The sequence below is a fragment of the Sciurus carolinensis genome, chromosome 1, assembly GCF_902686445.1.
Source record: "Sciurus carolinensis chromosome 1, mSciCar1.2, whole genome shotgun sequence".
Classification (NCBI taxonomy): Eukaryota; Metazoa; Chordata; class Mammalia; order Rodentia; family Sciuridae; genus Sciurus; species Sciurus carolinensis.
The window spans coordinates 201,908,203-201,931,768 of NC_062213.1; the positions used below are offsets into that span (position 1 = coordinate 201,908,203).

Genomic DNA, 23,566 nt, shown 5'->3' on the forward strand with positions numbered 1-23,566 from the left:
TCTCAGCCTCCCAAGAAGCTGAAAAATACTTTATGAATATAGTGGGAAGGAGAAAAAAACTGCCTCACAAAGAAAGATCCCTGCTTCTTCATAGGCTTTATTTGGGTCTGTCATCACACTTTACACAAGTAAGTCATCCTGGGTGGCTTATTTGCAGGAGGAGAAGGTCTTCCAGAAGAAGTTCTTGCACGGCGTTTTATCTCGGCGTGGGGGCTGCTGAAGGGGTGGGCCTTCCTGCCGTTTGGAAACCTCACTGGCATCCCCTCCAGTAAGGGCTCCGGGACTGGCCTGAGAGGCCCACTCATGCCACCAAGCAAGGAAAGTCAGGAGGCCATTTTTCTTTACTTTTGCCACTTCCTGCATATGCTTTTAAAGAGAAGCAGATGACAAAGAAAAGAAAAATCACCATCTGGCTCAGCCAGCATTAAAGGATATGTGAATTCTTCACTTTAAAAACAGAAAGAAAAGATCTCCTTAACAATAAATTACATTTGTATTTAAAGGGTGAGAAAGATATTTCCTAGCATGCACAAAGCCCCGGGTTCTAGCCCTACAAAGAAATAAAATAAAGGATGAGAAAGTTAAGAGAATATCTTAAAGAAATTGCTCTAATTAGAGGAAAGTCGATAATTTTCAGACAGGGAAAAAAAAATTCTACTAGTTCTGCCCCATAATCTTGGCTGAGGTCCTTAATTAGAGTGGTTGGGAAATCTGTCACCACTACCTCCCAACACCTCCCAAATGACTGGCAACGAAGAAGCCTGAAGTGGGTCAGGAAAATTTTAATTTGTCCCACCATGAGGCATACTTCTCTGAGACAGATCAGATTGAGATGCTACATTTTGGTCTCTTCTTATTGTTTTGGGGGGCAGTACTAGGGATTAAACCAGTGCCTTACGCGCATAAGGCAAGTGCTCTACCACTGAGCTACACCCCAGCCTGATCTTTCAAATTCCATAGAAAGTGTCTAAGAGTAATCTGATGATACATGACCTGTCTGAAATTCATCAGGTAATTGTGGAAAATAATCCATTTTTAATAGTCAACTTTATGTACTCTTTCTTGGAACTTTTTCAAAATGGGAAGAAGAGAAATAAATTACCCCATGAAGTTACGAATGCTCACAGCGGAAAACGTAATGATGTCAGTTAATCTGAGCCAGTGAGAACAGGGCAGCATGAATACATGAGGGCTCCGGAAGCAGCAGTAGGAAAGGGCAGGAGCCGCTCCACAGCGCAGAGGCAGCCCAGAGCCGCGGCAGCATCTCAGCCGAGCAGAGCGGAGCCAGCACAGGAGGAGGCTCCCTGAACTGCAGAGGTCTCTGACAAACTTCCCAGACTGGGACAAGTGAAGTCCTAAGAATCAGGGGTCTGAATGGAATGGGGCGGCTGAGGACACGAGTTCAGCACTCTGCCCTGCCCTGTGCACACACTCGGCCACGCAGATGCTGGGAACCCCCAGGATGGCCAAGGTGCCAGGCAAAGAGATGCACTGGCAGCAAGCTAGCATGTGGCCAAGTGGGCACCGTACTCACCGTGCTGTCCTGGCCGTTGGGGCCACCCTCTAGGGGAAGAGCAGTGGCCGTGGCCCCCCAGAGCAGCAGCAGCACCACCCCACAGGCCCACAGGCGCTTCCCTCCGGCTCTGCTGCTGCCCATCCTTGGCAGCCCTGAAGTCAATGTTGTGTGGATGTGGATCTCTTCTCTGGAGACTGGGGTATTTTAAGCTCCAGCGCCAGCTGTTTTGGTGTCTATACGTGTCGATCGAAAACCTGTGGCCCTCTTTCCTCACACTCACGCATGAGTGACGCATGAGCTTGAGCAATCAGTGCCCACAAAAGGGTTTGGGGATGAATTTAGCCCCTTAATTAAAGCCTCAGGTCTCTTCCTGTGTTTGGAATGAATTTGCTCTTATTCTGGAATCCATGTGCAATTGTTTCTGAGGAAGTTCTACTTCCTCACAGTTATGCCTACAGCCAGCAGGAAGCCTCGAGAACAAAACCAAGTGATTTAACATAATGTACAATTAGCTTGGATAAGGAGCTTAAAATGTAAGATTTTGCCCATATCAAAGTATGACTGAGAGATTGGGGGTGTAGCTCAGGGGAAGAGCACGTGCTTAGCATACATAAGGCCCTGGGTTCCTGCCCCAGCACCCATGAGCTATGAGCAAAAGAAACCAGGAGCAATAAGTGTGCAGAGTGACACGGCGACAGACCACTGGCTTCACCTAGTTGTGGACAAGGACCACCTGGGTGATCCCGCCCCAGCACTGCCCTCCCCACAGCAGACCAGACCCACTGGACCCAGGCCAGGCCTTCTCAGACTGTCCAGTGAGCCCAACGTGTAGAAGGGTGAGGCAGGTGCCGGGAGGAGCCAAGAGCACTTGTGACTCCAGGAGACACTCAGGCGGGGAGAAGCCAGGCCTCACCTGATGGTTTCCAAACCCACCGAGGGGTCGGAGACTAGAACTTTGTTTCTGGTACCAGGGGTTGAGTCCTAGGTGCCTAACCATGGAGCCACATCCCCAGGCCTTTCTATTTTTCATTCTGACACAGCATCCTATAAGTTGCTTAGGGCCTCGCCAAGTTGCTGAGGCTGGCCTTGTGAACCCTGAACATGGGGTCCTTCTGCCTCAGCCTCCCAAGTTGCTAGGACTTTTTTTTTTTTTTAAATAAAGACTGCTTCACATAAAGTCAGATATCATTTCACATCGTGTGACTGTGTCATGTGTAAGACACCTTTCTGTAGGTCACAGACACCTTTGAGGAGCTATGCTGACATGCACTTGGCCAGCTCCCAGGACCACCCTGCTCCCCAGAACAGCACCAATGCCTGGAAGCAAAGTCCTTCTCTGCCACCTCCTGGCTCTCCTCAGGGTTGTAGTTTCAGACCCACACAGACAGACAAATGCATGGATCCCTTCACCCAAATGAGGCAGTCAGAAGACCTGAACCACCACCCCAGACCTTCCCGACACGGCAGCATCTACAGCAGTTTCTCAACCAAAGCAAAGAGAACTGACAGCTCTTTCCAGAAATGAACATGGGCATTTTCAGTTTTCCAAAGTCCTGATTCACACCCTTTCAACAAGGGAAATCTCAACCTTGAATTTGTCACTTTTTTTTTTTTTTTCTTTTTGGAGTCCTGGGGCTCAAACCCAGGGCCTCACCTGTGCTAAGCACGTGCTCTAGCACTGAGCTCCACCTTAGTCCCTGCTCAATTGTGCTAATGTTCCATGTAAAACTAACATGCCCTGATGACCTGCAGCTTTACACTGCATGATGTTTAGTTCTTTATTTCTATACCACAGTAATTTCTTTTTTACCTAAAATAATCCCCACAATTTTTTTATTCACCCAGCTGCGTGCAGTGGTGCACAGCTATAATCCCAGTTACTTGTGAGGCTATGGTGGGAGGACTGTGAGTTCGAGGCCAGCCTGGGCAACTTGGTGAGACCCTGTTTCAAAATTTTTAATTTTTTTTTTTTTTTTCTCGGTGCTGGGGATTGAACCCAGGGCCTTGTGCTTGCAAGGCAAGCACTCTACCAACTGAGCTATATCCCCGGCCCACAAAATCTAAAAAAAAATTTTTTGAGGTGTTCTTGCAGATGGGACATTTGTGGCAGCTCAGTCAACTTCTTACATGATTAGACTATTTTATGAAATTCATTTGATGGACTTTAAATTAAACATTCTGAGCACTCAGTCTGCACACAGAACTCATTTTAGGGGATAGCAGTGGGCCCTAGGGATTGAGTCCAGTGGTATTTTACCACTGAGCTACAACCCCTGCCCTGTACACAGAACACAAGTACCACAAAGAATTCACGCCACCTGCTCCCTGACTCCCTGACACCCTGACTGTAACCACCTAGGGGGTAGGACATATGAAAGATAAGAAAATTTCCAGGGGGATGAGAAGTGTGCTTCTTGGTAGCTTATCCCTGGTTGTTTTCAAGAAGGTGGTGACAGCTGGGTATGGTGGCACACACCTGTAATCCCAGCAGCTTGGGAGACTGAGGCAGGAGGATCATGAGTTCAAAGCCAGCCTCAGCAAAAGCAAAGCATTAAGCAATTCAGTGAGACCCTGTCTCTAAATAAAATAGAAAATAGGGCTGGGGGTATGGCTCAATGGTGTAGTGCCCCTGAGTTCAATCCTTGGTACAAAAAGAAAAGAAGATGGCAACATATTTTAGGACTTCAAGGGGAGGACTCAAGTCTACAATCGTTACATTATCACTGAATTAACCTATCTGTAGCCTCAGTGGTCTCATTTACAAAATGGGGCTAGAACAATGTCTACTACCCACTTCCTCAAAGTCATGAGCATCAAATGAGACCATATAAGCAACTACCACAAGCAGAACACAAACCAGGCATCAAGGTGAGGAATTCTCACTGAAACACATGCACGCTCCCCGGTCATATCAATGTGCATGCCTCACCACAGAATGTTTGCATTAGTCACCTTTCTGTCAGTAAAACAAAATACTTGAGATAATTGGCTTATAAACAGAAAAGCTCAGAGTTTTGCAAGTTCCAGTCCATAAATGCCTGTCCCATGGTCAAGGGCCTGTGGTGTGGCAGCATACATGGCAGGAGCACATGGCAAAGTAGAATTGCTTACATCACGAGCCAGAGAGCAAGGAAAGAAGGGACCAGGGTCTCTCGATCCGCCTTGAGGCCACACCCCTCAGTGACCTAGAGACCTTCCACTAGGCTCCACCTACCAAAGGCCCAACCACCTCTGAACAGTGCCACCCTGAGGACAAAGACTTCAACAAAAGCTCTGGAGGTAGGACAGTCACAATCCAACCCAAGCAATGCTGGGGTCAGACCCCTGGTTAGAGCCACGTAAGCTACACAAGGGCTTCAGCTCATCAGACCACGGGCCACAAGCATCCCCTGGGTCCTGTGGCGTGCCAAGCGCACTGTGCTCACCACCTCGAGGCCCGCCCTCCTGGAGCGCCCAATCCAATGCTGTCTACAACAATGCGTGTTTCTGAAAAGAGGAACAATGGGAACTTTGAGTAAAAGGAGCTCAGTTCTGAATCACTGTGAAAACAGGGCTGCTTATCCTAATGGGTACAGAAGCTAGAAGAAACTGATTAATGGAAAGAGCTCTGTCCTCGGAGGTGTTCAAGAGACTGGGAACCACACAGCAGGAAGGCTACAGATTGGTTCCTGCGTTGGCAGGAAGATGGACTAACCTTCCTCTGAGGTTCTCCAGAGATTCTCCACTTCAGCAAAGAGTATTAGCATAACCTGATGAATCTTTCTTTTTGGGGGGTACCGAGGACTGAACTCAGGGGCACTCAACCACTGGGCCACATCCCCAACCCTATTTTGTATTTTATTTAGAGACAGGGTCTCTGAGTTGCTTAGTGACTCACTTTTGCTGAGGCTGGCTTTGAATTCACAGTCCTCCTGCCTCAGCCTCCCCAGCAGCTGGGGTTACAGGTGTGCAGCACCACACCTGGCTTAATGAACATCTCTTAGACATATAAGTTTTTTAAGATATTGGCCATCAAGCTGGGCATGGGGGCTATGGTTGTGGCTCAGTGGTAGAGTGCTTGCCTAGCACGTGTGAGGCACTGGGTTTGATTCTCAGCACCATACTAAAATAAAATAAAATAAAGATATTGTGTCCATCTACAGCTAAAAATATTTTTAAAAAAAGAAAAGGAAAAAAAAGCTGGATATGGTGGAGCACACCTGTAATCCCAGTGATTTGGGATGCTGCAGCAGGAGGATCACAAGTTCAAGGCCAGCCTCAGCAACTTACCAAGCAACTTAGGAAGACCCTGTCACAAAATAAAAAATAAAAAAAAGGGGCTGGTGATATAGCGCAGTGGTTAAGCCCCCAGGGGTCAATCCCTGCACCAAAAAAAAAAAAATCTTTAAAACAAAGGTATCAGCCATTTATAAGCTGGTGCAGACCTTTGCACAAGATGTTTCCAACCCTCACTGGCTCCTGTTAATGTCACTAAAAAACAAATTAGTTCAGGACCTTTTTTTTCAAGCTTTTTGAGGAATTGGTCTAAGCAGGACAACAACTACCTTAATGTAAATTGCCCTGTGTTTCCATTTATTTCAGACATCAGCCTCTTCACGTGGTTAATCATCTGTTAGTCTAGTGAAAGTTCAAATGAGCTTCCAGGAGCAAGCCCATGAGGAAGTGGCCCCTAGGAGTGCTTTTTGCCCTATGTCACCAAAGACAGAATCATAGAGGATGACTGACATCAACTTGGACCTTCTAGAATAAACTAAACCCTAACTGGACTGCAGGGCACAGGCAACTCACAAGAACATGGGGAGCCAAGTCAACTATTTCCTACTGAGTCTGGCCTGCACCTGTGTTACGATCCCTGAAAAATGTGTCCTAAGACCACTTGTCTAAAGGAGAAATAGGTCATGAATAAATGTGCCACATAAACCAAAAGACCACGTGAATGTCAAGTCAGTTTTCTAATCTGGCTAGAGGATGTGTCAGAATACTCCTGCCACACAGGAGGTGCCCTCACAGCCCCCTGATCAGGCGGGACACCACTATACACAGGGGCTCACCATTTTCAGTCACATGCAGAATGAGTCTCTTCAGTGACAGAAATTTACAAATAAGTTGTGCTACAACAGCCCTACCCATTTCCTTTTATCATCACATAAAACCTTGTTATAAGGTATTTTTAACCCAATTTCACTAATAGAAACACAGTTTCAGAAAATCACATAGCTAGGGTGATTTTGAGACCTAGTTCTGTCAATCGTTGGGAAGTATAGAGTGCCACACTCTACACTTTTTTGAGGAGATGTTTAAAGACAGTTTATCTGCAAATACAGTTGCTACACATGGATCTTGGGCTGAATGTATGAGAACAATGGAAGATCTTATGATTCACTTGTCTCTCACTGATGTGACATCCAGATGTTACAATTAATATATGGGCTCAAATTATTTGATTCTTTGCAGAACCTGAAATCATTAAGAGTGAGGTCAGTGCCTGACTGACCATGGCCAGAACCTTTCTCGGATCAGACTGTGGGGTGTCTTCTGCTGCTCTTGGGAGCATGGATAGTATAAATTCTACCCAGAGTGCATGCCCTTTCACTCTTCCCCACACTAGAGTCAACAGACCTGAATGCAAATTCCATTTCTACTGATAAACAGCCTGGTGATCCTGGGTAGCTGGCTAACTGTGCCAAGACTCAGTTTTCTTGTCAATAAAAAGGGACAGTCATAAAGTTGCGAAGATCCAAAGAGGCACTGTGTGGAGAACCCAGCACAGAGCCTGGCACACAGCATGGGCTCTATAAGTGCAGTCCCTATTGCCCCGTAAAAGAAAGGCTGGTCCTGGACGTATAGAACCCCAAAGACAGGAGAAGACAGAACTGGTGCCCTTGACAACATCATCTCTCAAAAACTAAAACAAAGGACAACATCCTGAAATGTTTTGCAGTGGTAACTCCAGATCTTCCACTGACGCAAAATTCTGCACAGTAGAACCACAGTCGAATTAAAAAATAGCCAGAGAAAAGTCATCTAAACTGTGTTTCTGCAAAAAATCACCTTTAAAAAGTAAAAAGGACCACTCACAAACATCATCTGTTTATCTGTGATCACAGGTGGCACACGATAAAAAACAACACTGGTAATTAGGTAGCTATATAAATACAGCTTTATTTGTCTTTCAGAAATTGTCCTTTAGCTAAGAAAATTATGTAAAAGAATTAAAAATAACTATGGTTTTTGCTTGAAAAAGCCTATCATGTTTATTTGCCCACCCAATTTTATCAGCTACAGTGCATGTAAGTCCCAGGTACCCCATTCGTACGCACACCTGCTTTGTGTGCTTGAGGAACACACAGGCGTATTTGTTGGACTTTCTGGGTGTCTTTTGAACCAGCTTTTGCAGTTAATGGCTTGGAGAATTCAGCACACAAAGCTACCTAGCCTGTTTTTCCTTTAAATCTCTACTTATGCCTTCAAAACTCCTCTTGTGGCGACAGGCACTCCCAGAGGCTCTACCTGCTGAGCTGCTTTTCTAAGTGGGAGAGCTCAGTCCTCGCTGTCCACTGCCTCAGCTTCTGCAGTCTCCCTTGAGCTTTTGTTTCCATCCTCTGACTTCTTCTTCTTCCTTGCCTTTCGTTCCAGGTTACACTGAGCAATCTCATCACTTTTCTCCGTGATGTATTTTAGCTACAATTAAAAAAAAAAAAAAGTACTTAATATGCTTGTAAATAATTTTATAAACCTAAAAATAATAACCACACCTTCCCCAAACACTTGCACACAAAGAATTTGGGTAGAAAAGCCTAGGTTACATTTCTTAGAGTTAAAGGCAGCTTCAAAACTTTTTTCTAGAAAAAGGAATCAACTACAAAAATCAACTGACTGCTATCCACATATCTTCCAAACAATGTAAGAGTTCCTTGAATAATCAAAAGAATTTAAAATGTGAAGTTTGCATGTAGAAGGCCCCAGTTGAAAAAAAAAAAAAGTTTATAGAAGACATGGATCACAAGTTTACTACATAAATTGAAAGTGGAGGGCGGGGGAGGAGCTCAGCCACAGAGTGCTTGCTTAGCAAGGCAGCTGGGGGTTCCATCCTCGCACCACGAAAAACAATGCAAGAGTATCATCAATCCCTTCACCTATCCAAGTTTATTGGGCAACTGCTATATTGCAAGTACTTGGGATACAAGATAAATAAGAAATGTTCCTCTTGCTCTCAGAGCACAAATTTAGCTATATTCCTCTGTCATCAGGTCTATATGATAAAAAAAAAATTAAGAGTTCAAAATAAAAACAATATTCTGAAGAAAACAAACATACAAGGAGATTAACTCCCAATATTCCTAGATGAGGTAAATGGCCATTCCTTTGCAACAGAAATTGTTACCTAAGGAGACCAAATAAATTATGACTGTGCAGAAGTTACAAAGAGAAGAATGTCTGCCCAATGCCACATCCCTAACCTTAACTTAAACTTTGGAGAAAGGACATTAAGAGAGCAGAGTAGAAAAGATAAGGTGGAGGAAACAGCACTGGACTGAGGGTTAGAAGGTTAAGCTTCAGCTTTCAACCACAAAACTTCATACTTGGGCTGGGGAGATAGCTCAGTCGGTAGAGTGCTTGCCTTACAAGCACAAGGCCCTGGGTTCGATCCCCAGCACCCAAAAAAAAAAAAAGAAAAAGAAAAAAAAAAAAACTTCATACTTAACTTTGGGGAGTTACTGAAGTACAGTTGCCAAGCTTATAAAGTGGGACTAACGATGTATCATTAAAACTGCACACAGGCCGAGTGTGGTGGTGTGGTCCTATCGTCCTAGCTACTCAAGAAGGCTGAGGCAGGAGTTTGAGTAAAACGCTATACAGATTTATTCATGGGACAACTATGGTTGAGCACCTCTTGTGTACCTGGCACTGGTCTAGAAACTGTGATGATGGAGCTGAGAACAAAAGCAAAGAAACCCTGCCTTGTGGAGCCCCATTATTGAGGGGGCCATCAAGTGTTTTAATGGCTAGCATTGGACTCAGACAGGACACCCTCCCAGTGTCCTGGGTCTGCCATCAGCCACAGCCACTAGCCTGAAATGATCACAGCATCTCTGTGTCTACACCTGAAAAATGAAAGTTTAGTCAAAATAATCTCTAGACTTGAAAAGATAGAAAATGTGACCAGATATGTTGGTTCATGCCTATAATCTCAGTTATTTGGGAGGCTGCAGCAGGAGAACTGCAAACTCAAGGCCAGCCTGGGCAACTCAGCAAGGCCATGAGCAACTTAGTGAGACCCTGTCTCAAAATAAGAAATAAATGTAGCTCAGTGGTAAATCACCCCTGGGCTGATTTCCCAGTACGCCTCCCCACACTGCCCCCCAGCAAGCAAAAAAAAAAAAAAAAAAAAAAAAGGAAAGAGAGCAAATGCTTTCTCCTGCACATTCAGCCTCAGAGATTCTCTTTCACACCTGGCTGGTGAGGAGAACCATGGGCACCATAAGAAACCCATCCCCACAGACTAGCCTGTGAACAGTCTCTGACATCATGTTGTAAATGAAACATGGGGCCAAAGTTTTGAGAGATTACAGAAAAGGCAAATTGTGAAATTCAGAGAGTGCTGATTAGAAAATCTCAAATTGGCTTCACAAGATTCATCATCATGAAAGAAAGACCATAAATTTCAGGCAGGTCTACATGGTTCAACCATCTCTAGTTTTTAATGCAAGGTGCCCTAGGGATTAACTTCACAGCTTCAAGTGATTCATTGGGAATAATGTATTCTGATGGGAAAGGGGAATGAGCAAAGAAATTCATCTCTCACCAGTGAATTACTCCTCCTGGCTAAGAGCTTCACGTCCTCGGTGTTAATTGTGCTTCTTTTTGCATGTCTATGGAAAGGGCAGAAACAAGTCACCAAAATGTTTGCTGTTATTTAAAGTTCTGATGAAATATAAAAGTTCATGGTCAGACTGCAAACTAGCCAGGATCCCTAAGTAACATCTTGTTAGATTATGGTCATTAAGCAACAGTAACATTTAAAATGTATAAAGTTAGGGGCTGGGACTGCAGCTCAGTGGTAGGGCGCTTACTTGGCACGTCTAAGGCACTGGGTTCAATCCTCAGCACCACATAAAAATAAATAAAAATAAAACAAAGGTATTGTGTCCATCTAAACTAAAAAAAAAAAAAAAAAATTTGAATGAATGAACTTACTAGCCAAGACACCAATTAGATAAAGAGACCCAGAGAAGGCAGAAGCCCAACTGTCCACCTCACCTGAGAGCCACAGGGACCAAAGATTTTAACTCCTCTGAGTTAAAATCCTTCCAAAGTGATTCGTGTGGTCACAGTGAATATCACACGAAGAACAAGAAAAATATCACTGTACAACTTTAGTGCAGAGAAAATAAATCTCAAAATACAAAGATAGCTTCTGCTTAAATACACATTAGATACAAGAACAAGAGAATTTACATGAAGAAAGGCTTTACTTAGAGCAAGGTCCCAAAGCTGTTCTCCAAGGGTTAAAGGACAGGAAAAAGCATATGCAGATGCCTTCCAGCACCCCTCCCTGGCAGCTGTTACTGCCTTCCCCTCCACAGCAGCCTCAGCAGAACAAAGAAGATCCTTTAAAGTGTATCTCTTGCTCACAACTTGGACCCAAAGTCTCATTCCAGTCCTCTTATTCTTGCTATGAAAGATAATTTTAGATAATAAGCTGTATTCAATAATTTATTACTCTGATTACATCCCTTCTTGCCATTACTAACTTCTGCCCAAAATAAATAAGAACTTTGTAAGCAGGAATAAGTAGGAATCAACGCATCCTTAATAACTGGCAAAGTGGTCAGCACATATTAGTCCTCACTGAATAACTGCTGAGTGAAAGATAAAATCACACAGAAATTACATCCTGCTACATATACAGTATCACATGTCATTTCATCATGAATGACAGTATCTGCTTGTCATGAGATAATACCATTTGAAGAGGGACCTTCTAGCTGGGTGCAGTGGCGCCCACATGTAAATCTAAGCACCTAGGAGGCCGAGGCAGGAGGATCGAAGTTCAAGGCAGCCTAGGAAATGCAACCAGACCTTGATTTTAAAAAGGCTGGGGTTATAGCTCAGTGGAAGAGCGCCCCTGGGTTCAAACCCCAGTACCAGAGGTAGACGGGGTGAATAACTTCTAATCTGCAACCTGCAAGGACCACGACAAACAGGTGATATAAAGGCAGACAGCCACAAAGTACAAGGCCAGCCTACAGATGTCCTCGCTGGAGTACCAAGTGCTCACGGCACAGCATGGCCCTGTCTTAGTCACACTATTGGGCTGCTCTATCTATATTTATTTAAAGTTCAGTGAAAGGAATAAGCATACTGCCTTTACAGAGTGACCTTATCTGTTCACAAGGAAGTTCTGGGGAAACAACAAGCTCAATCCTCTCAACCTCTTGGTGTGGTATCTGGTATTTGCATAAGATTTTATAAGTTAATTCTCTCCTATGTGGAGGAACAGGTAGATCCCACGCCAGCCACAACACATCAGACTCTCCTCTAAGACAAACCTCTGACTCCAGAAAATTACTCCAGGGACAATACCAGCAATTTTTCTCTTCTTTCTTTTCTTTCCGTATTGCAGTATGGGGGATGGAACCCCAGGGTCTCAAGCGTGCTAGGAAGGTGTTCTACTGCTGAGCTACAATCCCAGGCCAGCAATTTTTCATATAACACTCTAAGCAACACAGGTTCATGTTCTGAAGACTATTCCAAAATGTTCCCAGAATTTATTTACTGTAGAATAATATCTACTTTAAAGGTTTTGATCGTTAACATAATGACAATACGAGAAGACTAAAAATTCCAAAACTAAATAAAGGAAGTTTACAACTTAAATTGGGAAATGGTTTTCCCAGGTTAGTTAGTTATGTAGAATGTAAATGCATTTCTCATCAAAATAATGTCATAAATGCTGATTATGTTCCCAGACCAGTCTACAAAGACTATTTGATATACAGCTGGCCTGAAATACATATTTCAGATATCTCAAATAGGGGTCATCATAACCCTGGGAATACAAGTTATCACAGAGAATACACAAAGCTCCAAGGAAAACAGTGACCTTTAGGGAACATCAGTCTTGTTCAGTGATAAGTTTTAAAGCAATACTTTTTTACACAAAAGCAAGCTGAAATATCATGAAAACGAAGGTAAAATTCATGTAAAAATGAGTCTTCAAAGAAAATCTGCACTTGTGGACTGCCCCAGGTAGAAGGGAAGCATCCCTGGTCCCAGGCCAGCTTGCTGGGTTCTGCATGGCTCTGGCTCTCAGCAGAGGCTGGGGAGCTTGGGAATACACACAGACACTGCAGGTGACAAGCAGTGAGGAGAGCCTCTGACAGAGAAGAGCTGCTGAGAGACTTTTCAGAAACCCTTTCACTAACAGATTTTCAGGTAAGCTGTCAGCTCCTGCCTTCTAGAGCTCCGGCCTTAAGTCATACACACCAACTCCCCACAGGATGCAGCAGTAGGTTAACGTTTCATGTAATTACGAAAAACACAAACTATCTGAAAGCTCAATATGTTGCTGTACTAAATATTTCCATTTCTTTCCTTTTTTTTTTTTTGGTGCTGGAGATGGAACTGAGGGCCTCCCACATGCTAAGCACATACTCTGTCACTGAGCTCAGCTCAGCTCCTAATTCCTTTTTTGTTTCTAGAATTTTTACAAAAGTATTTTAGATTTTTCATTGTCTTTTTCCACATTTAACACAAAAGTGGGAAACAAAGGTGATAAATGTATTTCCTGTGGCGGGCCACACAGGGACAGCCCCTGAGTGAACAACACACAAGCCATTTGAGCTATGGGTATCTCATAATATCCCTCTTGGCCAAGTTGACAATAGTAAGCGGTTTTTAGGGACTAATATATACAGGAGTAGGAAAGATTTAGAACCTGCCCTCTGAGAACCTAGTGCTTTAATTCATTCAAAATATTCATTCCAGAAACAAAGAGCTAATAGGAGCAAGGTGAATGCTGTGGCGTGGGAGGCGCTGGCACCAGCTCAGAAGTGGTAGCAAGCGAGAAAGCTTTAGCCTTTCATGCCTGCCTCAGTCATTCCAGCTGCTGCATAAAAGCAATTTCTTGTGATTGTTTTCAATTATCTGAGTACTAATTGAAGAGATGAGCATAAATCACTTGTAAAAGCTCAAGATTTACCAGCTGAAAGCAAGTCATCCCTTTCCACAGAGCATGTCTTACTCATCTGGTGGCTAACGAAGGCCTCTGCCCGTCACCATCTATACACCTGCGAGCAATCACTGCCTGGAGCACAACGGCCCCCTCAGAGGGCGGACGGCTCACTCCCAAGCCGAGCAATCAAACCATCCTGGAAGCACGGTTCTTAAAATAACACCCGCACATTCAGAGTCCTGGAGACGTCACTCAGGCCTTTTCAACCTGAAACTGAGTAACTTGGGTTTTTTTTTTTTTTTTTACCAGAAAATACTTGGAGAACTTCCAAAAGTGACAAGTCTGAATCGGCATGATTAAAGCAGATGTTAAATTCCTGCAGAATCACGATTAGAGACCAAGCATCTACAAAAACCCCAAACACGACACGCCAAAGCTCTCCTGACACACACCACCAGATGGACAGCGTCAGCGGAATGTAAGCAAGCAGCACTTCCTCAGCGAGCTCGCCACCCACCTGGCAAACATTTCCAAGTCTTTGGCAAAATTTTCTGAAAGAGAAAAAAAAGATACGCTTTAACCATCCCGACCCCAGTCTCACTTAGGAGGAGCGAGATGCAATGTCTGTGCTGCACTGACATGACTAATACAGGGAGCCCTTTTAAAGGGCAGGGGAGGCACTTCAGGCAGCCCTGTCATTTGGTAACCGCCCTCAGCTTTTTTAATCATCATGACCTCCTTGTCCTTCCTCACGCCTTCCACCCTTTATTATAAGCCTTCCATTAACTGTAACTCCACCTTTGGTTTCTAGAAACTATACTTTTAACATTAAATTTTGCTACAAGTTAGGGCTTGAGAAGGCACTAATTTCCTCCAAAGTTAAGCAAGTACCAATGCCACAGGTTCGGCTGTCAAACTATAGGTGATATAAAAATATTAAAAAGCATTGAAATAAAAAATTTAATGTCTATTGTTCTAGCCATCAGGTAGTTTAAAACACAATAAAAAAGGTGTTAATACTCTAGTGTTGGTGTAATAGGGAAAAAACTCTAATAGTTCTTCCCATAAAATGTCCAAATCTTACAGCCAGGAAAAGCTTTTCATGAAGAGTGTGAGGTTGATGACATCCTCTGTGTGTGGGTGAGACACGCCAGTCCCACCCACACACTGCTCCCAGGCAGACCAACCTCGGGATTGACAGACAGAGAGGGAGACCCTGGTTTCATACCGCACTGTCGGAAAGTCAACTCTGAAATGGCTGCAATGGTCTGTTTGCTGAACTGCATCTCCTTGTCCAATGCAACTTCCTCACAAAGACGACCCACCGTGTAGTGAACCGCAGCCTTTAGCCTCTGGAGGGGGAAGAAAAAAAAAAGTCAAAATACTTTGGGGATCAGTTTACAAATAAGAGCTTTTGAGGGCTGGGGAGATAACTCAGTTGGTAGAGTACTTGCCTTGCAAGCGCAAGGCCCTGGGTTCAATCCCTAGCATTGCAAAAACAAAAACAAAAACAAAAAAAAAACAACTAAAAGGGTTGGAGTTGTGGCATGTGTGAGGCCCTCGGTTTAATACTCAGTACCACATATAAAAAAATAAAATAAAAAAAGAGCTTTCCACACCTTTAAGAATTAAGATCAGCTGGTTGCAGTGGTACATGCCTACAATCCCCACTACTCAGGAGGGTGAGGTCGGGGGATCACAAAGTTCAAGGCCAGCCTCAGCAATTTAGCAAAACCCTGCCTCAAAATAAAAAATACAGATCTAGGGACATAGCTCAGTGGTAGAGCACCCTGGGTTCAATCCCCAGTGGGGGGGGGGGGGGCGGGAAGGAATAATAAATAAATAAGTGGGAGCACAGTGGCGCACACCTATAATCCCAGCAGCTTGAGGCAGGTGGATCTCGAGTTCAAAGCCAGCCTTAACAACTTAGCAAGGCCCTCCCTAAGCAACTCAGTGAGACCCTGTCACTAAATAAAATACAAAACAGGGCTCAGTGGTTAAGTGCTCCTAGGTTCAAACCCTAGTACCAAAAATAAATAAGACCAAGGAGAAAATCTGCTCAGCTTAATTTCTTCAGCATTTTCCATATGGCTGAGTGAGTTTTCATGTGTATTGATTAATTAATGAGATCCTCTAGAGTATGACTTGTAGAAACATTACTTCCAGCTACTGGTAATGACACATGTCATGTAAAGACAAGGAATTTCGATGGCAGGTCAGTAGGAGATGTCAGACTGGTACTTGGCAAGTATCAGCAAGGCTTCCCTCAGTTATTCCACAATTATCTGCCCAGTTACCCGCAGTGTGCTAGGTATCTGAGAAACACAATGACAGTCAGGTCTGGGACTGTGCCCTTTAGGCAGTTAATTGGGTCAAGACAGAAGGAAATCATTCCTCTGCTTCAAGTCTCTGGCAGGGCTAGGCTTATACAACACAGGATAAAAGTAGAGGACATGTGGAAAGGCAGGTAAGGGCACACCTGAACCTCTTTTGATTAGCAGGTTTGTAAGCCCACCTCAGCAGCAGAAGCTCTACCATGAAGTTCTAGGCATGCAGAGGCATGCCTCCCCCGAGGATATCAAAAAGGCATATCAGAAACTGGCACTACAGTGGCATCCAGAATAAAGCAGCAGCAGAGAGAAAACTCAAACAAGTAGCTAAGGCACATGAGGTGTTATCAGATGCTACACAATGGGACATCTGGGGCTGGGGTTGTGGCTCAGTGGTAGAGCGCTTGCCTAGCATGCGTGAGGCACTGGGTTCAATTCTCAGCACCATATATAAATAAATGAATAAAATAAAGGTCTATCAACAACTAAAATAATATTTTTTTTAAAAAGGGATGTCTATGACAAGCATGGCAAAGAAGGATTAACTGGTGGAGGAGGAGGTGGGAGTCATTTTGAAAGTCCATTTTGAGTTTGGCTTCACATTCTGGAAACCAGATGGGGTCTTCAGGGAATTTTTTGGTGGAAGGGACCCATTTTCCTTTGCCTTCTTTGAAGACCCATTTAAAGACTTTTTTGGCCATCGAAGAAGTCCCCAAGGAAGCAGAAACCAAGGTGCAGGCTTGTTTTTGTTGCTTTCAATGGATTCCCATCATTTGGAGGTGAATTTTCTTCATTTGATATAGGATTTACTTCCTTTGGGTCACTAGGTCCCAGTGGCCTCATTTCATTTTCTTCCTTATCTTTTGGCAGCAGTGGGATGGGCAACTTCAAATCTATATCAACTTCTACTGAAATAGTAAGTGGCAGAAAAAGCATCACAAAGAGAATTATCGAGAAGGTAAAGCAAGAGTAGAAGTTCAAAGAGACGGCCAAAGTCCTCAACAATACATGGTAAGAGGCAGCTGCTACGCTTGGGTAACAATTCAACACAAGCATTTAACAGAAATGTTAAACTCTAGCAAGCACCATTTGGGGATTAACAGTAACATTTTTTTGAAAATTTAAATGAACTCGACTTTCAGTATAATTATGCCTAATCTAAAGTATTTATAAACAGCTCATTGGATCTCCTATTTGTCATAGGCTTTTGAGTTTATTTTTGAGATCGCACAATAGGACCATGTCTTTTTGTCTTTAAAATTGTTATAATTACCATATGCACTTTGCTTTTTTTTTTTTTTTTTTTTTTTTGCAGTACTGGGGATCGAACTCAGGACCTTGTGATTATGAGGCAAGCACTCTACCAGCTGAGCTATCTCCCCAGCCCTGCACTTTGCTTTCGTATCAAATATAATACGATGAGAGCTTGACTTTGAGTAGTGCTAGGACAAGATTGCATTGTAACACCAGCACAGGTCTGCTTTCCCCGTGCTCACATGTGGGTCAAGTAGTGCCAGCCTGCTGTGAGCTAACACTGCCAGGATGAGTCTCCTGTAGAAATGATTTCAGTTGGTTTTTCAGTATTTAGTAATGAAAGATACTAACGCATTAATGGTAATACATTCTGGTTTAATGTCAATTTAAAGATGTTTTGTAGTTGTGCATGAATGCTAGCAATTTAGTAAAGTTTTGGCAATTGTTTAAATATGTAATGTGAAGTTCAGATTTTAAAAAGCTGGTAAACTGGGTCTTTGTCATTTGCTAAAAAAAAAAAAAAAGAAAGAAAAAGAAATATGAATGTGTTTCAGTGAGGAAAAAACAAAACAAACCCCACAAGTCCAGAACCCTGGGTAGAGGCCAGGTAGATGAGCAAGGCATCTACCTTCCTTTCAAATATCACAAGAGTAGGTACACTGACACTTTTGGCTGGAGGAACCAATGAACCATCAACCTGGGAGGGATGTAGCTCCTTCAAGGTCCTTGTAAAGGTAGGGTTAGGATTGGGAGTGCACAACATGGATCCTTTGCATGCTGTTAGCTCCAGGAAGTTTTCTCTCTCCACCCCCACCACACACATACACACACGCCTGCCCACCGACTCACCTTCTGGGCTGGGTTAAGTGCCTCCTTCCCTTCTACAAACATTGCTGCACTTGGTGTCTGAATTACAAGACTCCAAGCTCCTCAAGGGAAGGACCCTGTCAGTTTTCTTCACTGCTCTCTAGCTAGTGCTAAAAACAGCTGGTTGAATGACAGGTGGGAGCTTCTACCACCTCACTTCAGCTGAGGTTCAAATTTCAGCCCATCTTTTGCAACCTCATTGAATCAGCATTTTCTATTGAGAGTCAGAGCCTGTTTTAGGGGCTAAAAATACAAAAATGCATTTTCCCTCCCAGAGTTTACCTCCCACTACACCTTTGCTATGAATGGACTCTTCAAAACTATCATCAGGAAAGGTAAAAAAAGGGGGGTGGAAGAGACCAAAGAGACAGGATTAACTCAATCCCTGATTGAATCCTGAATAAAGGAAAAGGACAGCTAAGAGAAAGATCTTCACTGGTGCATGCCTATGATGCCAGAGACAGGAGGCTGAAGCAGGACCTAAGATGGAGGTCAGCCTTACCAAGACACAATCTCATAAAATAAGGGCCAGGGACACAGCTCAGTGCTATTTTCAGTAACACACACACACACAATCTTTGGAATAAATGGGGATATGTGAATATGTACTGTATGCTTGATAACAAGATTTCATCAATTTTAAACTTCCTAAAAGTGGTATTTATTGAGATGATGTAAGAGAACACCCTTGTTTCTGGGAGATGTATATTCAACTATTAATATTCAAATGAGGGGTGCTGGGGTTATCGCTCAGGGGCAGAGTGCTTGCCTAGCACGTGTGAGGCAATGGGTTCGATCCTCCGCACCACATAAAAACGAATAAAATAAAGGTATATAAAAACACATAATATTAACAAAAACTTAAAGGTGGGGCAGGGGCCATCTGTAACTAATTCTCAAATAATTCAGAACAAAACGAACAGGGGGTCTATGGACATACCACCCTCCAGTTCTGGGGACGGAACCCAGGGCCTCAGGCATGCTAGGCAACTGCTCTTCTGTCCTCTAAGCAGGTCAGACCTGGTTAGTACTTGGATGGGGGACCATCTGGGAATACCGGTTGCTGTCAGCTTTAAAAAAAAAAAAAAAAGCTCGAGGTCGCAAACAAGGCTAAATGCTAACAAGTGGGGGGCGGAGGTGAGCCACCTGGGCGTTCCTGGCACGACTTCTGCCGCCTTCCTGAAGGTCTGAGCTAAAGGAAAGAGGGTGGGCGACGGCGGGAAATTCAACCCTGCGGAGAGACACCGGGAGGCCACTTCCAGCCCCGAGCTCGCTCACGCGCGCCTTCCGTCAGTCCTCGCGGGGCTGCCGGCCACCCAGGGTCGCCAGTCCTCTCCGGGGCTGCCGGCCACCCGGGGTCTGGCTTTCCGCCTCCTCACGGGCTGTGACGTTCTCATGGCGCTCCTCCCTGCAGGCCCAGTAACGCCCGAACGCGGGTATCAGCCCAGAGGTGGCCATTCCTACTGCGATTTCGCAAAGCCCAGGTCTGCGCGGCCCCGATCCCGCCTGCTGCGGCGCCCGGACCCCTGGGGAGCGCCCGCCCCAGCCCCACGGCCGCAGCTCAGAACCCAAGCCGGACCCCCGCGCGCCAGGCTCCCCGGGAGTTCGACCCCGTGCGCAGCCGCGCGGGACCCAGCCGCGTCACCGTGGAAACTGCCTCCCAGAACCGCCCGCGCCGGCAGGTCCCGCGCATGCGCAGACACGCGCGGCAGCCGCCAACTGGGGAGCGAACTCCCGGGAGAAGTGGGACGGAGTCTCGGGGCCTTTTCCTCTCTCACGAGGACGCCGTCCTTCGCCAGCCCGGCCCTGTTTCTGCTGTACCTGCTGGTAAGAGAATCGCTCCTGCTCCTCGGCCTCTGCCTCCTCCTCCATCACGCAGACAGACCCAGGAAGGCGCACGAAGGCAGAAAAAGGCGGCTGCCCAGACGGTCGGGTCAGTTTTTCCCGCCAGGGCGACGGGCGACGGGCCGCGCCGGGGGTCAAAGCGCGAAACTTCTCTGTCCCGCGCGCGCCCCCTGGTGACGACTTCGGGAAGGGGTCTTGGCAGCCTTCTCCAGCCACTGAGGTCGCTGCTGCACCACAGACCCGACTGAAGAACCGACATGTGCTTAACACCCTGCTTTCCGCAATAACGTGTTCATATAGGTACAACGTTCATTATAATAAACCGTACGAGCAAAAAGGATAGATAGCCCCCAACTAGCAAATTATGAACAGGGTCACTTTGGTGTTCCTTGCAAAATCCACCATGAGTTTTTACAATTCAGTCACCTCCAATAGTGTCACAAAATTACTGCACAATTACTATCCCATTCAGCGAATGAGCGGCTTACCCCACTGCCATCCACAAAGGAGCAATTCTGGCGCCAGTGTTGACGTCTCCTTTATGTTCGGAAGTGAAGTGAAGCCGGTAGTGGTGGCACACACCTGCAATCCCAGCGACTCGGGCTGAGGCAGGAGGATCGCAAGTTCGAGGCCACCGTCAACAATTTAGGGAGACCCAGTCTCAAATTTTTAAAAAGGCTGGAGATGTAGCTCTGGGAGAGCCCGTGCCTAACACGTGGAAGGCCCAGGGTTCCATACCCAGCACAGCTAAAAGGAAAGGAAAAAAAGAGGAAGTGAAACAATGAAACCCAGCATTGAATCTTTTTACTCCTTTCAACCTTTCTTCAGTTATTTCCTTTTTTTTTTTTTTTTTTTAATTGGTACCAGGGATTGAATTCAGGGACACTCAGCCACATCCCCAGCCCCATTTTGTATTTTATTTAGAGACAGGGTCTCAGTTGCTTAGCACCTCACTTGAGCTGCTGGTATTACCTGCGTGTGCCACCGAGCCCGGATCTTCAGTTGGTTTCTTCCTTCCCAACTTCAGTTTTTCAGGGCTTCACTCATACCTTAGTGACGTATGCAAAGAACTGCCAAATCAAATAATATTCAAATACTAGACTATTTCAAGTTTTTGTGCTCTTCACAATGTAAAAGCAAAAACCAGAGGCACCGTCTCCATTTAATCTGCTGTCAGCATTTTCTCCCCCACTCTCCACATGTGTGTTGCTGAGGCAGGATAAAAGAGAAAGAAAGGTAGGAAAGAGACATAAAGGAAGGACGAGGAAGAAAGACTTTCAGAAGTTCCACACCCTTTTCCAGGCCTGTCACTTTCTAAGCCAGTCTCTCTTCCAGGCCATTTTCTCCTAAATTCCTGGGACATATGTGTACCTACCTGGGCACTGTTAATTAAGCCCCCAATAAACAGAGCTACAATATTTTGAAAAACCTAAAATTTAGGGGACTTTCCAGGGCTATGTACTGATCAGGTAATGAAGACCACATCTTCCTGAGGATTCTGAGATTGACCAACCCGAGAGAAACCATCTTGAGGTCACCAGACTGGTATCATTCCTACGTACCTCTCCACACCCACCCCTCATATCCACCTCTTACCAAGTTTTCTTTAAATGAAGAGCCGGGAACCCCAAATCCAGGTCTTTCTCCCTCCAGATGGCTTAAGTGTATATCTACCTTCTTAAGTAAATCTCTTTGCCTCTGACGTGCTGAAATTATTTTCCGTCATATGCCAGGAAGCCCTCTGGTCTTGAGTTCCTCCTCTAGGAGACACCTCTTCTTCCATGTCAATACCGGGGCGCCCAGTGCCTCACGCATGCTAGGCAGGTGCTCTACTGCTGAGCCACATCTCCAGCCCTTTTAATTTTTAATTTTGAGACAGGGTGTTGCTAAATTGCTGAGGCTGGCCTCAAACTTGGGATCCTCATGCCTCAGACTCTAGATGCTGGGATTACAGATATGCACCCCCACGCCCAGCAGCATGCATTACTTTTATAATTAAAGATACGCACATAAGCCACTACTTGTCCTCCTTTTCCAGGGAAGTTCCCTCAGACCCCACAGGTGTGTGGAGGGCTGAGGCCCCAGACCTCTGTGATGGAATAAGCCCTCTGAGCCATTTCTGCCGCATCTGCCCAGTGGGTGGCATCCCGAGTGGATGGGTGGCTCTGGCCTCTTGCCCCTGCTCCCTGGGGATTCCTGGCCTACTGGGATGGTCTTCCAGCCCACGCAGGACAGGCCTCAGCAGGGGCTTCTGTCCTTCTGGGCCACCCTCTTCCCTCACTGCGGTGGCAAGCAGGGCCGGCGATCCCGGTGATCCCAGGCAGGCCCAGTCCTGCGGCAGCAGTCCAGCTGTCCCTCTCCAGAGCCCTCTCACAGCCTGGCGATCCAGCAAGTCACACGGCTCCTGCCAGCCTGGGGCCCCTCGCTCAGAGAACGTGGGTCGTCCTGAGGTCTGGAGGGGGCCCTTGCCTCCCACGAGGGATAGACCTAGCAGCAGGTCGCCTCTGAGGCTTTCCCATGCTGGCTCATTTGAAAGGAGTCCCGTCCCAGGATCCATGGCCATCATTCTAGTGACACCTGTGGAGCCTGCCCAGGGGCAGAGCGTCTGGGACAGGGTCCAGGGCTGAGTGCTGCCCTGCGGATCATGGAGGAAACATTGGACTTGGTGCAGTCGTAGCCCTTTGGTCGGCCACTAGATGTCACCACGGCTCCACAGCAGGAACAAGGTCACAGCCGCTAGCTTGTAACACCGTAATTCACATTCAGTGGGCACTTGGCACCTGCTGTGGTTCAAGGCACTGGTTTCCTATCTCACCTGTGGTCAAAGGTAGATCCTGAGCACCCTTTACAGGGGGAAACAGCCCCAGGGTGAGACCGCTCAGACCTGGCGGAGCCGGGTTCCATCCTGAGCAGCCTGGCCTCTGCTTCCCGCTCTTACCTCTGCTCGAGTTCCACTGCCCACACTGTGAATAAGGACATCTGCAGATCGCTTGATGCTCCTAAGCTGCATTAAATAGAACACCACGAATATGTAGATCAACTGAAGTCATCATTTATTTTCCCTAAAGTTGCACTGTGAAATGTCAATTCTGTAATCGATCTCCAAACCAGGTGTGGTGGTGCACTCCTGTGATACCAGTGACTCTAATCCCAGCAACTCAGGAGGCTGAGGCAAGAGGATCACCAGTTCGAGAACAGCTTGAGCAACTGAGCAAGACCCTGTCTCAAAATAGAAAATAAAAAGGGTCCAGGATGTGGCTTAGTGTTAGAGCACCCCTGGGTTCAATCCCCAGTACCAATTAAAAAAAAATAATTAATGGGTAGGACTTTCTGCTTCTCAAGTGAATGAAGATATGAATTGTATATATGGACAGACAAGATAATCTAATGACCAAGTGCCTGGACTCTGGCACCAGTTAACTGGGGTTCAAGTTCCAGCTGTTCTTCAGTAGCTGTGTGATCTTGACAAGCTGCTTAACCTCATGTACTTCATCTACTTCCGAAGGGTAAATATGAAGTGATTGAACATAAAGAGCCCTTAGAACAGTGTCCAGCACATTCTCTATTGGCTGACTT

At 45.5% G+C, this 23,566-nt stretch overlaps 2 protein-coding genes across 4 annotated transcripts; both read right to left on the bottom strand.

The window, feature by feature from the left end:
* Positions 1-85: 85 nt before the first annotated feature.
* On the bottom strand, positions 86-1,831 carry Cort (cortistatin). Its single transcript, XM_047542049.1, has 2 exons — positions 1,535-1,831; positions 86-366 (listed from the first exon to the last, which is right to left on the bottom strand). The coding sequence occupies exons 1-2, from the start codon at positions 1,655-1,657 to the stop codon at positions 148-150; spliced, it is 342 nt and encodes a 113-aa protein (XP_047398005.1). The 5' UTR covers positions 1,658-1,831; the 3' UTR covers positions 86-147.
* Cenps (centromere protein S) lies at positions 237-20,123 on the bottom strand. 3 transcript variants are annotated; one of them, XM_047542030.1, is made up of 6 exons: positions 19,967-20,123; positions 14,923-15,046; positions 14,212-14,245; positions 10,323-10,389; positions 8,027-8,197; positions 237-366 (listed from the first exon to the last, which is right to left on the bottom strand). In XM_047542030.1, the coding sequence occupies exons 1-5, from the start codon at positions 20,015-20,017 to the stop codon at positions 8,057-8,059; spliced, it is 417 nt and encodes a 138-aa protein (XP_047397986.1). In that variant the 5' UTR covers positions 20,018-20,123; the 3' UTR covers positions 237-366; positions 8,027-8,056. The 3 variants fall into 3 exon arrangements, with proteins under 3 accessions (XP_047397986.1, XP_047397994.1, XP_047397980.1); XM_047542038.1 differs by lacking the exons at positions 237-366; positions 19,967-20,123 and adding exons at positions 18,128-18,359; positions 19,292-19,793 and having other exon boundaries at positions 7,660-8,197; XM_047542024.1 differs by lacking the exon at positions 237-366 and having other exon boundaries at positions 7,660-8,197.
* Positions 20,124-23,566: the final 3,443 nt, after the last annotated feature.